This window comes from Asterias amurensis, chromosome 4, assembly GCF_032118995.1.
Source record: "Asterias amurensis chromosome 4, ASM3211899v1".
Taxonomy (NCBI): Eukaryota; Metazoa; Echinodermata; class Asteroidea; order Forcipulatida; family Asteriidae; genus Asterias; species Asterias amurensis.
The window spans coordinates 19103091-19120447 of record NC_092651.1 but is presented as its reverse complement, the minus strand read 5'-3'; the positions used below and the strand labels follow the sequence as shown (position 1 = coordinate 19120447).

Below are 17357 nucleotides of genomic sequence, written 5' to 3'. Positions count from 1 at the left end.
ACACTTGAGGGCGTTTGTCAAGCAAAATAGGATGAGCTGACATTTCGACAGGACATGGCAGCGCGAAAATCTGAAAATCTGTAAATCACAGCAGGGTTGCACATCTCTAGCTACTCAAGAACACGGTTTACCGAAGTGTTTGATGGATCTGTGGTGGTGAGTCTAAATTTAGGGAAGATTTGAGGGATACAGGTGTTCGAAGTTTGAACTTTAGAAATGATGTAGACAGGCCTACCTCTGCGACTAGACTGCGCACCACCACCGTGATGCAAAGTAATGTCGTTTATAATTACGGTCCTACTAGTACTACTACTTGCCGTCAACTCGCCGACTTGCCGTCAACTCGCCGTCAACTCATGTTCGTGCCGTCAATTTATTACATTTACATGAACAATTTATAAATGGGGCACGGAAGGGTTAAGTCTGGGCTAAACTACATCTTTCTCATGGTTTTCGGTACAAATTCATTCACAAAAACGACTTTGTGTTGATAAAAAAAAGTACCAATCATTGACATCTTGGGCCAAGACTAATCAATGTGAAAAAGCAAGATGGCGGCCAACGGTTTTGCTGCTTCGAGAAACTTTTTCACAAGAAAAAAACTCAAATTTTATTTCGAAATATGACCTAAAACTTACTCGAATTCTCTTTGAGCTGATACTTTACAGTTCTATGCTTCTTTAGTGGATTTTTAAATGTATATTGGTGGAGTTGACGGCGAGTTGACGGCGCAAGTGAGTTGATGGAGAGTTGACGGCAAGTAGAAGGACCCGTGTAATTATGCGCGATGCAAAGTATCGTCGTTTATAATTATGCGCGATGCCTACCACACACAGCCCATGAACAGTCACACGCGGCACACACACACACAGTGCCTATCTACCTAGCCCCTATCCCTAGAGCATGACATGCATGATCATCAATGAGTACAAACACATTCCTGGAGTAGGCTATTTTTGTTGTAGGCTGCAAACGTTCAGCTCTGCAGTGCTACTGCAAATTGCAGTGCAATGTGAGCATATAATTTATAAAACTGAACAAACTTACTTCATTTCAAGTTCAAGTTCAACAACAAAAGGACACCAGGGGCCGATTTCACAAAGCTATAAAATTCATCGCAACACAAATTTTCAGTATCACCATAGTGATTTGTATTGTGACATCACACTTTACTAAGCAACTACGATTGATTTGCAGTTACGATCAATTTTAGATCTTTGTGAAATCGGCCCCAGGCCGAACTCGGGTCGGAGTATAAACTATAATGCAATGCTGTGTCACTATCAGTGTCAAATTCACAATTGCAGTTCTTATCTTGATTTAGAGTTTTACTTTTAGTTGCAAAAATTAAACCCTCCTCTCGACACCTCCTGACGCTGTTGGGAGGAGGGTAACATTTTCGCAACTAATCTTGATTTTGATTGTCAAAGTCACTCAGTTAAACATTACAGAATTGGTTTTTACTAACAAAACATTTGCTGGCAGTGTAAGCACTTTATGTAATCCACCATAAACTGACAAACCTGTAAAAGTTCGAGATTGATCAGCCATATTCTGGGTCTCAAGAGAATATTGTTGCGATAACGTAACCCTCCTCCCAACGGCCAAGCGGTCGGCGGGAGGAGGGTGCTGCCGTCGGGAGGAGGGTTACGTTATCGCAATTAGACTTCCAGAGAATAGTGAAAAAATGATTACAAATTTTGCATTGCATCGATGCCAAAATAAAAATGATTCAAACGCTCACTGAGCGATAAACTCCAAACGCGAAGCTAGATTATTTCTTTCTCATCAAATATGACATTTCAGACAGAAATATTTCAAGGGATGTTTTCAACTATCATCATCATGGTCTTTTAGGTCGTGTAAGTTTTATGTTAATCTGTGATCTACACAATTTTTGTTTCTTACCACATCTGCAATGTTCCTTTAATTATCCAAATATTTGTGGAGATTGGAGAAACACCTTGACTTGCACTTGTGATGAAGATGCCATTGCCTGTGTGTATCTGAATCTTAATAATATAATAATAATACCAAACTCAAAGTCTTCTGTGTCTACCAAACTCAAACCGCTCGGCCGCGATACATTCAGAAGGCTTTCCCTGCAATGAATTTACACTAGATCGTAACTAGGGGCCTTTCTCAAACCACGGCTTGGGCTTCGGCTCAGGCTTAGGCTCCGCGTGCTGTGTACGCAGCTTGCATTTAACCTGCATTTTGGAGCAGCGCGTATTGCACGGATATCAGCACGCGGAGCCTGAGCCGGAGCCCAAGCCGTGGTTTGAGAAAGGCCCCTGGGTTCTCCCCAAGATTTTTTGAAAGGCACTGTACACGTTTGAAAATTGCAAAGACCAGAGTTCTCACTTGGTGTATCCCATCATTAGCATAAAATAACAAACCTGTGAAAATTTAGGCTCAACTGGCTATCGAAGTTGCGACAAAAGTATGAAAAAACACCCTTGTTGGACGAATTTGTGTGCTTTCAGATAGGAATAAAAGACTTCTAGCTAGAAGTTTTTTGTTATTTTAGTGAGAAATTACCTCTTTCTCAAAAACTATGTTACTTCAGAGGGAGTCGTTTCCCACAATGTTTTATACTATCAACAGCACAGTGCTTGTTACCAAGTAAGTTTTTAAGTTGATATTTGTTTTGAGTAATTACCAAACGTGTACCTTCCCTTTAAACGGAGTAATTCTGGACCCAAAAGTTTGTTCTTGCATCATTATAGACCTATTGGCTGCAATTTGCATGTGTTGGTCTGTTGGGATTACCCTGTTTAAACGTTTTTTTTTTAATCCCTAGAACTATCAGAATAAAGCGTTTCAAATTACTAGACATTAGGTATTTGTGAACAACACAAAGCTGTTCCGTGTTGTTTTGCTTGGATTTTGTGCTTCAATGACCTATATGAATAATAAATACAAATAAAAATCTTGACTATGTCATAAATGTTCCAACCACTACGTCAGAATCAGAACAGATAATAACAAACTCAAAACTATTCTTTTTATTTTTTCCCAAAGATTTGATACTGAAAGTGTCAAATTCTTTCACAGCTTCAGCAGTACATTGTCCTTCTACCAATGACCTGCCGTGTTGTCCTTCACAAATTAGCTGACATGTATGGGGTAAGCGATCTCGAAGAGGCTCTGCCAGTTGACCTAGTCCCAGTTAAGTCTGTCCACGTTGAAGTCTGTCAAAATGCCAGCAGGTAAGACCAGTCTTGGAAATCATTTATTTCTTAGAAGTAGGGTCATAGATTGGTAAACACTAAACAAATATCTGAATTGCTACCCACGATAGTAGAGAAGTCTCCCAAAGTCTCCCACAACTTTTTCTCAATAATTTACCCTTCATGGATAAACTTTCCCACAACTTATTATTGAATAGTCATGCCTGGAATTAAATCTTTGAGAGGGCAAGGCCATTTTGATTTTACATCTGGCAATTCCATTTGGAAAATGTTAAATTTTTTGGGAAACTTTTGAAGGGGCACCAATAGATTGTATTGTGCCGGGCCAGGAACAGGACGGAAACAAACAGTGCTAGGACCTTTGTGTAGAAAAAAATTTCTCTCGAAATTGCTGATTGTTAAAATAGTAATAATAATAAAAAATATTATTGAACATTTCTTTTGTGCTTTGTCTGTCAAGGATGCCACTCCTGGTGCAAAAACAAGAACTCTGCTATACACTAAGACAGTCAAAGGCCGAAGCTATGATTTCCAAAATAGATTGTTTTTTTATAATGGATTAATGATGAATGATTTGCTGACAGTACGAGACATCGAGAGGAAATCAAAGAGCATGTGACGAAGCTCCTCCATCGTCAACAGGTGTCATACGGAGACATGAACATCACAGAGTTTGACGAACCTTACCTGAAGGAACATGTCAAGTGGATCTCAATATGCGACACCGAGCTTGAAGGGTCAGGCCAAAAACAGGTGGGTGATAGTAATATTACAAATATTTAATACATTACGGTAAAGCTCCATTAAAGAAAGAGGCCAGAATAATACACCCTTTTCGACTATACCAACTCACACCTGATATCTCCATGTAATTCCTTTACCAAACATTGGGCGCTGATCTTTTAATTGGATAATCAACAAACCAGTAGTACTGCTGACTAACCTACTGCTGACTGCCCCAGGCAAAAGCAAATCGAACAGATCATGCCAACTCTGTAGTCCCTTTGCAAATCCTACAGTACTAGATATTCTGCCTTTCCCATCATTCCACTCGCTCCCTTGCACTGCCCTTACACATTAATTTTTAAAACCACGATACACTTTCGGAACAGAACAAAAAAAAGTTCACAGATTTACAAACAAACTTACAGGGTTTACAGAAAGTAATGGTAAAAGACTTCTCTTGAAACATTATTCCATGGAATGCTTTACTTTTTGAGAAAACATTAAAACAATTGTCAATTCTCGACATCAAGAATTACGGATTTTTAGTAAACACATGGGATGACACAGCGAAACCTGCGAGAAACAAGGGTGGGTTTTCCCGTTATTTTCTCCCGACTCCGATGACCGATTAAGCCTAAATTTTCACAGGTTTGTTATTTTATCTATAAGTTGTGATACACAAAGTGTGGGCCTTGGACAACACTGTTTACCAAAAGTGTCCACTGGCTTTAAGCTGTTAATTTATTTAGATTGTTTAGGCCACTTATAAAATGTGAGAGACTAAGTTCTAAAAACTTTTGAAGTCATCATGCAACAAGCCAAGTTTCCAAATATTATATTTATCACCAAATATAAAGAAACTGGCATATAGTTAGTTTATGGTATGGCCCTTTTGTTTATGACTACTGGTAATCAAATTTGCCTGCCTATGACTGTATGCAGTAATGGTTCTCCATCAAAGTACCAGGCCTTGAAATACCCCACAGCACTCACAGCAATTGCCGTGGTGCCCTGTGCTTTTGCTGTGGTGCACTGTACAAGGTTCTTGTATAAATTTACATTTTTTTTCATAGAGGTGCCCCTAAAGCCCGGTTCATACTTCCTTTGAATGCGAATGCGAAGCAAATTTGACGTCACATCCTCCTTTCGCAGCGATATTGGCTAGGGAGTAGAGCAGAGGGCAACTGCTGCGAATTGTTCGTTGCGAATTTGTGACGTCAAGATTCGCTTTGCATTCGCATTCGCAGGAAGTATGAGCCGGGCTTTACATGAGGAAAAAACTGCTGTGCCACTTCAAGAGCGAAGTTCAAGGCCTAAGTTACCCAAACAGCTCGACTATAATACTCTGGATGTCTTTACTTTCATTAGTCTTTGTTTCTTTTAAATGTGTACAGGCGATTGACTTGTGCCAGGCAGGGCTTCATCTGCATGTATTCCAGTTGTCTACTGATGGGCCAGCAATGGAAGAATTAGAGGATGAAGACATGGCGGCTGCCTCTCATTGGTTGCTACCTGCAGGTAATGAAACAAAACTTAACTAAAATAACTAAGGAGTGTTGGCTCTCGGAAGAGCCTATTTGGTCTCAACGATTTGAACAGTATGCTCATCTTCAGAGTATACTGTTTGAAACGTAGAGACCAAATGGGTAAATGGGTACCTGTGAGAACAGAGATGGTTCTTGTGATTGATTAACTTAGTGCGCTACATATTTGGAAGCACAGGCTGTGTACTACCCAGGGAGCTTAGATGGTTTGAGGAATGAATTAAGTGACTAGGGGTACTAATGTTGGAAGCGCTTTGAGATGCCCTTCGGGTGTATAAACTGCTATATAAAAAACGATTATTATTATAGAGTAGCATTTGAAACTTTGCATGGTGGAAATACGATATGGAAAGGTTTGCGGTAACACTATGTAATGACTATCTCTAAATGAGTTGGGCCGGTTCTGAAAAGAATTATTCTCTTTTATCCAGCTGATTTTGATGGGATCTGGGACAACCTGGTCTTTGACTCCTCTATCAAGTCACAGCTCCTACAGTACGCTTCAACTACCCTCCTCTTCTCCGACTGTAAGGTCGACTCTAACATCATCTCATGGAACAGAGTGGTCCTGCTACACGGTGAGATTTCACAACCAGTTTTACCGAGTTGTAGCTAGACCAATTTTAGTGGTTGGCTCTAAATCTAATTTAACAGTAGTTTCTATGATTTTGTTTTCACAGGACTCGGGAAGTACCGAGTGTATAGTGCTTACACACATTGGTGTAAGGGTGAAAACCAAAATTAATATTCTTTATCCCCGATACAAATTTAAAGGCAGTGGACACTATTGGTAATTACTCAAAATAATTATTAGCATAAAACCTTACTTAGTGACGAGTAATGGGGAAAGGTTGATGGTATAAAACATTGTGAGAAACGGCTCCCTCTGAAGTGACATTAGTGTTCGAGAAAGAAGTAATTTTCCACGAATTTGATTTTGAGACCTCAGATTTAGAATTTGAGGTCTTGAAATCAACCATCTAAACGCACACAACTTCGTGTGACAAGGGTGTTTTTTCTTTCATTTTTATCTTGCAACTTCAACGACCAATTGAGCCCAAATTTTCACAGGTTTGTTATTTTATGCGTGTTGAGATACACCGATACACCAAGTGAGAAGACTGGTCTTTGACAATTACCAACAGTGTCCAGTGTCTTTAACCTGTATTACAAAATTATTCATGTTTAATTATGGGACCATCATTGCTGAAGTGCAATCTGTGCTTGGCAGCACAGTCCTGGGTGAAAATTGTTAGTTCTTGGCAGGATTGCCTGGCACCGGCCACCATGGCTACAACACTAATGCAGTTTTAAATCGTTAATGATAAGTAACTATTTTGAGTAAACCTGGGGAACAACCATTTTTAAATTTCTTCTGGGAGGAGTGTTGCCTCTGGTATGGTCTTGAACTTTTGAGCCTTGTATTCTACTTGTCTGTAAGAGTTATGCGCTTGTTTCATATCGCCAAATTATCTTGATCAAGTACCATTGGAAATAATCTTTCTAGGACTATTACTTTGTATCAAATATAAAAAAGTTAACCTTTATAAGTTTGCTTTTCAAATTTATTTTTATCATTCCCACTCTGTTGTTACTGATTGTATTTTTTAATAAACTGTCAGGACAGTAGAATTCACAAAAATGACCTCTGGGTGTGATTTTAATTCTGCAGGACCCCCAGGAACTGGAAAGACTTCACTATGTAAAGCATTAGCACAAAAACTCAGCATCCGACTCTCTGATAGGTAAGAGGTTTGAAGGCAAGACATGTCCTTGATCACCGCCATCTTCCACGGACAGTATTCGTCTTACTGACCTTTGAACCCATTGCACAAAACTCAGCACACTAATATATAACACAGGGATTTCCTGTCCCCCATTTGTGGAGTCGAAGTGTACACCAGAGTGTGAGTTCGAGTCATGGTTGTGACACTTGTGTCCTTAAGCAAGACACTTTACCATTATTGCTGCCTCCTGGCGTCCTTTGGATGGGATGTACAGCCCTTGGTCCTGTGTGTTGTGTAACGCACGCAAAGGAACCCAGTGTACTTATCGAAAGAGAAGGGGGTTTGCCCTGGTATTTCTGGTCTATGATTAGCTGCATATTGCTCCCCAGCACCTTCTAAACCATTGCATGGTGTTGTGTTAAAGGCAGTGGACACGTCTATTGGTAATTACTCAAAATATTTATTAGCATAAAACCTTACTTGGTAATGAGTGGTGGGGAGAGGTTGATGGTATAAAACATGGTGAGAAACGGCTCCCTCTGAAGTGACGTAGTTTTCGAGAAAGAAGTTGGTTTCCACGAATTTGATTTTGAGACCTCAAATTTAGAATTTGAGGTCTCGAAATCGAGCATATGAAAGCACACAACTTAGTGTGACAAGAGTGTTTTTTTATTTCATTATTATCTCACAACTTCGACGACAAATTGAGCTAAAATTTTCACAGGTTTGTTAATTTGTGTATATGTTGAGATGACTGGTTAAGAAGACTGGTCTTTGACAATTACCAATAGTGTCCACTGTCTTTAAGGAGAAAGGTCTCACACTTTAAAAACGTAGCTCCGCACACCTTGCAGGAAACATACTGAGTAGTGAAACGCCTTGAGCATCACTGATGAGTGATGGATTTGAGCACCATATATAAAGCCACTGTTATGTAATCCATAAAAACTTTTGTCTGTCAATATTTTCCCTTCATGACTTGTTGTTACTTTTTATTTGTGATCGGCAGGTATCACTATGGGCAGCTGATTGAAATCAACAGCCATAGCCTCTTCTCAAAATGGTTTTCTGAGGTAAGCCAAAGCCGCAGCCACACATGCTTATTGACCTTTCTTTTGTTTACAAACATTGAACTCTAGTTTGAATGGGAGGCCTTGATTAGCGAAAAAACTGTTAACAATATCTTGGATTTTTTTTCTCACTTTTACAGGCTTGATAATCTTCCTACTGAGTCTGAGTTTTGATTAATGTGCTTTGGGGAAAATCAGAAAAAATGTGATGAAATAGCCTGAAACATCTGCTGCACTGTGTGTACATTTATGTTAAGCCTTGTGTTCCATAACATGTTCCTCCCTTTTTCCCCCAATTGACCAAATACCATTCATGTTTTAAGTAAATTGTAACTTTGTTGTGGAGTATAAGGATTGTGAATTGTTATAATCACTAATATTTATATATAATTGATAGCATTATTGATGAATTGTTGATCTGTTGTATATTTTGCTGCCCATAATTTTCCAACCACTGTTAGGCAAAAAACTTCTGGCTGTGACAGTACAAACAAGGGTCATTTGATTCTTGTGTTGACATCACACCCACCTACTGTGTCTGCCCTTGTTCTGCCATTCATATTGCATGAAGTTGTATGGTGTTCTTGTCTTACTGGGTGCACGTGTTGCCTACAATGCGCTCTGTACAGTAACACAATGCATTTATAATTTGTATTTTGCTGTGTAACTTTTTAATAATGATGTTCTTATTTACTCTTTAAATCAGTGAAAGTATATTGACAAACACTTAATTATTGATTGTCAATTTACTGTTTCAATCATTTCAAATCATTCTATGTTTTTTCGTGTTGTATACTTTTCTCTTTATTCACAGATGATTTTGTGTTCTTGTTATACTTTTTACAAATTTCTCTATGCTATTTTTATCTTCAGAAAATCTTATACATTGAACTATGTTTTCTCTGAACATTATTGTATCATTTGTTGCGGCGTGTCTCGGCCGAGCGGTTAAGAGCACTGGAATCAATCTCTGGTGTTTCTGATCAGTAGAGTGCGGGTTCAAGTCCTGGTCATGACAATTGTATTCCTGAAATTTCTATTTGTCTAAAAGATGAAAATTACTACTGTGCCATGTTTGGACCGAGCGGTTAAGAGCACTGGAATCAATCTCTGGTGTTTCTGATCAGTAGAGTGCGAGTTCGAGTCCAAGTTGTGGCACTTGTGTCATTGAGCAATACACTTTGGCATAAATTGCTTTTTCCTTCGGATGGTCTGTTAAGCCAGGTCCAGTGATTGGTAGTGCACATGAAAGAACCCAGAAAACTTACTGGTGTGTGTGGTTCACGTAGCAAGCACCCTTGTTGACAGGTTTGCTCAGGCTTGCAAGCTACTTTAACTAAGTTCACTTATGAGACATCCTTGGTGTCATTAACATTATCAATAATCAAATAAATTACTAGTAATGTGATGTATTGTTTAGGCCTATCTTTATAGAACATTTTAACAACAAAATCTTTACTAATTTGTATGCTGTAGAAATATGTTGAGTAGGATTTAAAGATGATTTCATTTTCAAAATGTTTTTAAAAGTTAAGAAGCATACCTCTTATATGCATCTTCTTTTTAAGGTTATTGCCTTCTCTTATCTTGGGTCTATTTTACAAAGATAGCTTTGACTTAGGACTAGTCTAACCTAGGAGGTAAATAAAATTTAATGCTAGTCCTAAGTTAGGACGAGTCACTCATCCTAACTCGAGATGAGACTAGCCTGAACTCACTGTAAAATCCACACCTGGTCTCTTGCCTCTTAGTCAAGTAAGCTGGGCATTATTAGGAAGTTTCAAAAGAAATATATAATGCATTATAAGAAGCATCTTGTTTTTAAGATAATTTCTTCCTCTCATCTGGTCTCTTTGCCTCCCACAGAGCGGTAAGCTGGTCATGAAGATGTTCCAGAAGATACAGGAGCTGATAAATGATCAAGACGCTTTGGTCTGCGTTCTCATTGATGAGGTCAGTCAACTTTGCCCCCCCCCCCCAAAAAAAAGTCTCTGTGTGGTTCATTCAATAACTGTTATTCTGTTGTTGGACAGTCATAGCTTGGAGTGTTCGTGTCATCTAATTGGTCGGACTTGAAAAGTGATGATGTGGTAGTGTATCATAAGTTTTAAATTGCTTACAAAGGAGTTGTTCAGGGATGTGATTTAGCATTATAATTACTTATTCGATCAGAACAAAACAAAAACAACAAAAAAACAATACAAGGCAAACATTTAGACTATAAAACTAAAACTTATCTCCGATGCAAATTTCCACCTATTAAAACAGAATAACAAAGCAAAACATAATTACATTACAATAACGTTCATGCGCAATGAGCGTCAAAATTAGCCGATCCCAGTGCTATATGTCTATTATTATTAGTTTTATACTGTAGATCTGTGGTCTTTTGTCTAACATTAATTTTTCCTTATATTTCCTACAAATTTTAGGTGGAAAGTTTGACGGCAGCCAGAAAAAGTGCAGTAAATGGCACTGAGCCGTCTGATGCTATCCGTGTGGTCAATGCTCTACTAACACAGATTGACCAAATCAAACGGTAATCACGCCTCCATCATTCATAATAGTTATGGCTAGGAAAAAAAAATAGTGATAATAATACATGAATAATAACTCGTACTTATATAGTGCATTTCATAATAATATCTCAATGCACTTTACATTAGTGCCCTGGTCATTAGGCCAATAAAATTCTTTATAATAGTATACAACCCCGGGCTGCCAGTGGCTTCTTCATCATACACAATATCAACCTCCACCCTCACAGGACCCATTTATACCCCTCGGTGAAGAGAAGCAAATATAGTATTACTTGCTCCTACAAGTATCATGACCGGGATTTGAACCCACACTCGGGTGACTTTACTTCCAGAACTTAAATTCAATGTCTTGACCACTCAGCCATGACACCCTTACAAAATAAATTCTTTAACATATACAAATTTAGGTTCTTCCTGACTGAAGATTATCTAACATAAAGACATATTTATTACTAAAAAGAAGTCAGAGGTTTACAAATAATCTGCTCATAGAGTGTCATGGCCAAGTGGTTAAGAGCATAAAATTCAAGTTCTGGTGGTTAAGTTAGCAGAGTGTGGGTTTGAATCCTAGTTGTGACACTTGTGTCCTTGAGCAAGATGCTCTATACTATAATTGCTTCATTTCACCAAGGGGTACAAATGGGTACCTGTGAGGGTAGAGATTGATATTGTGTATGAAAAAGCCTTTGGAGCACTACAATTGCCCAGGGTTGTATACCCTCCAGGGAGCTGAGAAAGATGTTATTGATCCAATGACCAGGGCCCAATTTCATAGAGCTGCTTAGCACAAAAATTTGCTTGGCGAGAAATTTCTTCCTTGATAAAAACAGGATTACCAACCAAAGTTCTATTTGTTGTATGTTGCCTGTTACTAGTATTCAGCTGTTGTTTGCTTATCCTGAAAATCACGTGGAAATTTGGTTGATAATCCTGTTTTTATTAAGGAAGAAATTTCTTGCAAGCAAATTGTTGTGCTTAGCAGCTCTATGAAATTGGGCCCTTGGCACTAATGTAAAGAGCATTTATAGGGTTATTGTAAAATGTGCTACCGGTATATCAGAATTCGTTGTTGTTATTTATATTATTTTAAGTATTCTCATTTCAACCCACAATTGTACCCACAGTGTGTTAAATCTTTTTAGTTTTTTCTTCTGCAGATATCCGAATGTCTTGATTCTGACGACATCTAATGTGACAGAGGCAATTGATCTGGCGTTTGTTGATCGGGCGGACATCAAACAGTACATCGGTCCTCCATCACCGCCAGCCATCTTTAAAATATTTCATTCTTGCGTCAAAGAACTCATGAGGGTAAGCATGGCTTATTCTCAGCTGATACCCCTAAAGAACATAATAGCAAAATGATAAACTTGACTTTTGGCGCAGCTTCAAATGCTTTTATTTTCCAACAAGATCTGGTCAATTACCAGTTTCACAAACAAGCATGGCATAAATCTGAAAAATGCTTTTTTTGCGGGTCATTGCTGGTTTGAAGAGAACCGTTTTTATATGACGCTATTGCTGAGGTCAAGCAACTTAGGCAAAATCATAGATTGTAGAGCTCTATCTTTTGTTGGAACTTAAAATATATGCAAGGCCACCATTTTAGCAAGCAAATGTACTGTTATATCATTGATAGCAGCAGTGGTCCTTGTCTGCACTGATCTATTGGTGTATCTAAAGAGATGCTTGCTGGAATGGCGTCTGGGGCACAATTGACATTTCTTATATCGTTCCTTTCAGTAGCTTTTTTTACTGGGATAAATGTTTGTTTCAGGGGCTGATTTCCTTGTTCTTAAATTTGAAGACTGGAATACTCTCCTTGTTTTGTTTTAAGCAAAGACGCATAATATACATGTTGTTTATTTATTTATTTATTTGTTTGTTTACTTGCAGGCTAGGATAATCGACCCAGCCCAACAGCTTCTTGACCTTAGGGGTCTTGAGGTCATGAGGTTCATCGAGAATGACGCAACAAAGCTGAGTCACAGACTAAAGGAAATAGCATTGTAAGTCCTACAGATAGGTAGGCGGGAATCAGGCAAAATGGAGACAGTTGAGGGCAGCAAAAAGAACCTCATTCCCAGGGGTGATCGTTCTTGCCACGCCATTTTCTTTTTGCTTGACATAACCCCTGGAATTTGTTTCATTAAAATGTGCTAGAATCTATTTTATATGAATGTAAAGCCAAGGTTCTTCTCTTTACTGAACAACTGATGGGAAATGTTGGCATTCTCTTGAATACATTTGATTGATTTTGTAAATTTATCTGATTTTCAGTAAGAGTGAAGGACTGAGTGGTCGAACACTACGGAAGCTTCCATTCCTGGCGCATGCTCTTTATGTTAAGGTAAATTACCCATAATTCTACATATAGCAATGATTTCTGTGCTTAGCAAGTTTTTTTGTGCTTACAAGCTTTTTTTTCTGTACGATTGCTTTGCTAGTCTCGATACTGATACTAGATGATACTGTTTTAAAGTAGACATAGTTTTAAAGTAGACATAGTTTTAGTTCATTGCCATACAGTTCAGTATTTGTCACAATATTTATTTGATTAATTTTTTTACCCCACAATTTGACAATATTTTGTATGTATAATTTGTTGTACCTTTTGTTAAAGTAGGGCTACTTTTCACTCAAAATGGAAACAAATGTTATATTAAATTGAATTGAATATGTTGACTCAAACAGTGTGCACCGAACCCCAAATCTGAATCACTGATGTCTGGAACTTCTTCATTTGTTCTTTGTTTTATTCTCCAGACGACTCCAGTATCCTTAGAAGACTACCTCTCTGCCCTCTCCGATGCGGTGGACAAGCAGTTCAAAGAACGTGAGGAACTGGCAGATACATAAAATTAAAATCATTCCATCAACCAAGTATTCATCTACCAAAGGAAAGAAGTTTCCAGTCGTCCCCCCAAAACCCCAAAAAAGGAGTGAAAGCTGCAAAAGTTTTGATAAGTGAATCGGCTAAAATGGAGTAGGTGTATAGAAATGTATATTTCAATAGTGTCATCTAGTTGTGATGTTGGGCCTAATCCAATTGCTAAATCACCTTTCATCCTGAGTTTGGTAAACTTTTAAACCAAAGCCGGGGGAAGGTCACAAGCGTGACAGTGGATGGAAGACATTTAAAGCCATTAGACACTTTCTGAACGGAACCAAAATTAAAAGTTCACAGATTTACAAATAACTTACAGTGTTTACAGAAGGTAATGGTGAAAGACTTCCCTTAAAATGTTATTCCATGAAATGCTTTACTTTTTGAGAAAACATTAAAACAATTGCCAACTCATGATATCGAGAATAACGGATTTATTTTAAACACATGTCATGACACGGCGAAACGTGCGGAAACAATGGGTTTTCCCATTATTTTCTCCTGACTCCGATGACCGATTGAGCCTAAATTTTCACAGGTCTGTTATTTTATATATAAGTTGTGATACACGAAGTGTGGGCCTTTGGACGATACTGTTTACCGATGTTGTGCGATTGCTTTAAGACAATATACGGTTCTCACTTTACGTTACAAAGTGTTTAGTCGGCCATCTTTACATGAAGCGACATATAGGGTTTTTTGATCGACAACTTTGCGGTTTGCGTAAAAACCACCAAGGCACATGGTCATTTTATCAAATTCCTGGCATCTGGTCAGTGAATTCCCTTGACCGAGTAGACAAATTAGAATGCTTGCGAATCTCAGAGCCACAACATAAGCTACCCATAATGATAGCATTTACGGGAACTATAGGAAACTACATAAATTTGTCATATAGTTTTATTTCTTCCATAAATTAATTCAATCAGCTTATGGATCAGTCTCTAGAGCGCTAACTTGCTCTGCGTTTTGAAGCCACCCTGGGCGCAGACATGTTTGATGTGTTGCGTATATTCAGAACGATTTTAATTGTAAGAGAACACACATTGCCGCGATTTGTTTACATTTGGCATGTGCGCTTACGTACGCTTTTCAAAGACCAACTCGTCCGATCCAAGGCAACGTGTTCCTTTAAACCCATTTCTTTGTAGCAATTCGTTTTGACTGCCAATAATGGAATTGGTTGTACATTTGTAAAATTATTTTGAATTCTGGAGTACAATTTTGCCTACTTTTGTTTATGTTATTGTACAATATGTGTCATTTTAAAATAAAAATGAAACATTGGGCCAACCTTTTTAAAATTTTGTTTGGGTTTATTTGTTTATTCGATTGCCCTGTTTGGAGGTTTTATTTCTGTGTGCAAATTTATTTAAAACCCATGAAATTTCAACGGTAGAATCAACAGCAAAGGAAAACAAACTTTTAAAACAGAAATTACTCTCTCGTAACATTAAATTCAAATTTTATTTAACTACACAATAAAATATATATTTGATTTGCGATAACACCATGTGTGTATCTACTTTCTAGGTAGAGTTTGGTCTTAGAGAACTGTCTTTTTATATTCTACTACCGCAGAGTAGATTTATCGGATGTACGGGAGACTTCTCAGTTCTAAAAAGAACTGTCCTGCTTTTTAACTATTACCAGGGCGGATGGTATAGAAAATTGGCTGGGACTACTACTTTAGCTTATAGGATCGTAATTAACTGTTCTACCGCGGAGTCAGTTCTTGAATTGGTCTCAAACGTTACGACTAGCTTGCTCTAGTCATCGTCGAAAGACTAGTACATTAAAGTATTGTAGTGAATGTACAGTAAACAAAAACTTTAGTTGTTCACACCCAAAATGTTTACCACTTTTTGAGGGGATTTAGGGATTGAATACCCATGTGTGATAAGCACAGTATACTCAGTGCAAATGTCAACCTTGATTAACTTTGTATATAATGTTGAAACGTTTCTTCTTTATTCATTGTTTAAAAATAATTTTATTTTACTACAGCAACCAACAACTGCAGAAAAACATTGCATCTTCCCTTGATCATGAACCTATAAAGAAGACAGTCAAAAGCAGGAACTATCTATTCCTTTATCACAATAAATACATAAATATAATCTTACTGTATATTAGTAGCGACTTAAATTTTTGGATTGTGGACGATTTTTTTTTCTCTCAACATATTTTGACAGATGATCCTGTTCCAAAATGAAAACGTACAAAAACTTTGAACATGCCCTGTCAATGCTCAAATTAAATTTAACATGCAAAAGTGTTTGTACATGTATGTCACTGATGAGCCTGTCAGGATCACAACAATAATTATTATTATTTTTTGTCATTTTCACTTGTCATTGGCAGATTGAGAAACGAACGATTTTAACTTTCTTAAATCTATAAAATTTGCTATTTAAAATTCAAATGTAAAGTTTCAGGTCAACTCTGCCAAAACAGACCTGCATCTTCAAGGCATTTCTCTATTTCTTAAAATATTCTGGCACTGGTTTTAATAATTAAACTGTAATAAATATATGCTGAAACCTGTATGCAGCAGTGACTTTAACTAAATGTACATGTAAAATTAACAGACAAATCTTATTGCACAAACACAAACTTTAACACATGTAGCCTCAAATACAAACTACACAATGACATAAAATAAAATAATTTAGGCTAGCTGGAAATGTACATCTAAGACACAGAATCCTTTTTAACTCAAAGAATTTTCATGCTCTTTTTAGGTGTTGGGGCTTAAACTGAACATCTTGTTTGTTTTTGTGAATCACATTTGTGGCAAAGAAGATTTACTGATCTCTTTGCATGTGTCACTTTCTGTGTTTGAAAATACTTTTGAATTGGAAATCCATAGCAGTTTTTTTCTGAAAATTTACATACAGTACTGCACAACTTAATAAATTTTATTGATCCAAAAATCAATTAATACTTTAGTTAGTAAGGCACTTTGCATTTATTGCTTAAACATTAACCAAAATAAACAAGTTATACCTGAAAGTGATGAACAGTTTGAAATACCCAAGTTAAATAATGTTTAAGTCCAACAGTCATCGAAACAGTTACCCCAATAAATAAACATTCTATTTACAAACATATTTTAAGGCATGCGTACAACATTGGTAATAATGGTCAAAAACTAGCATGCACACTTGACATATACACACACACACAAATTTAAAAGTAAGAAAACTTAAATATTTCCACTGTTTTCAAACATATGTTTTCAAACTCACAAGATCAAAACTAATTGTTTTACTAATTTCCCAGAAGCTATAGCATTTCAGACAAAAATATTTAAAGGAATTTTTTTCCACCATCTTTATACTTTAAGTTCAAATGTACAAATATATACTGTTAAAGGAACACGTTGCCTTGGATCGGTCGAGTTGGTCTATAAAAAGCGTTTGTAACCATTTTCTATAAAATGCATGTGGGTAGAAAGATGTTGTAAAAGTAGAATACAATGATCCACACAAACATGCCTCGAAATTGCACGGTTTTCCTTTTACCTCGTCGACTAACACGGTCGGCCATTTATGGGAGTCAAATTTTTGACTCCCATAAATGGCCGACCGTGTTAGTTCGCACAGTAAAAGGAAAACCACACAATTTCGAGGCAAACTTGTGTGGATCATTGTATTCTACTTTTAA

The 17357-nt window shown here is 37.4% G+C and overlaps 1 protein-coding gene across 1 annotated transcript; it reads left to right on the top strand.

Moving 5' to 3' along the window:
• The first annotated feature begins 21 nt into the window (after positions 1 to 21).
• Positions 22 to 17273, top strand: LOC139936410 (pachytene checkpoint protein 2 homolog). The gene is made up of 13 exons (XM_071931231.1): positions 22 to 156; positions 3025 to 3212; positions 3779 to 3947; positions 5315 to 5438; positions 5896 to 6042; positions 7137 to 7209; positions 8201 to 8264; positions 10128 to 10214; positions 10694 to 10800; positions 11959 to 12112; positions 12698 to 12810; positions 13082 to 13151; positions 13568 to 17273. The coding sequence occupies exons 2-13, from the start codon at positions 3085 to 3087 to the stop codon at positions 13658 to 13660; spliced, it is 1329 nt and encodes a 442-aa protein (XP_071787332.1). The 5' UTR covers positions 22 to 156; positions 3025 to 3084; the 3' UTR covers positions 13661 to 17273.
• Positions 17274 to 17357: the final 84 nt, after the last annotated feature.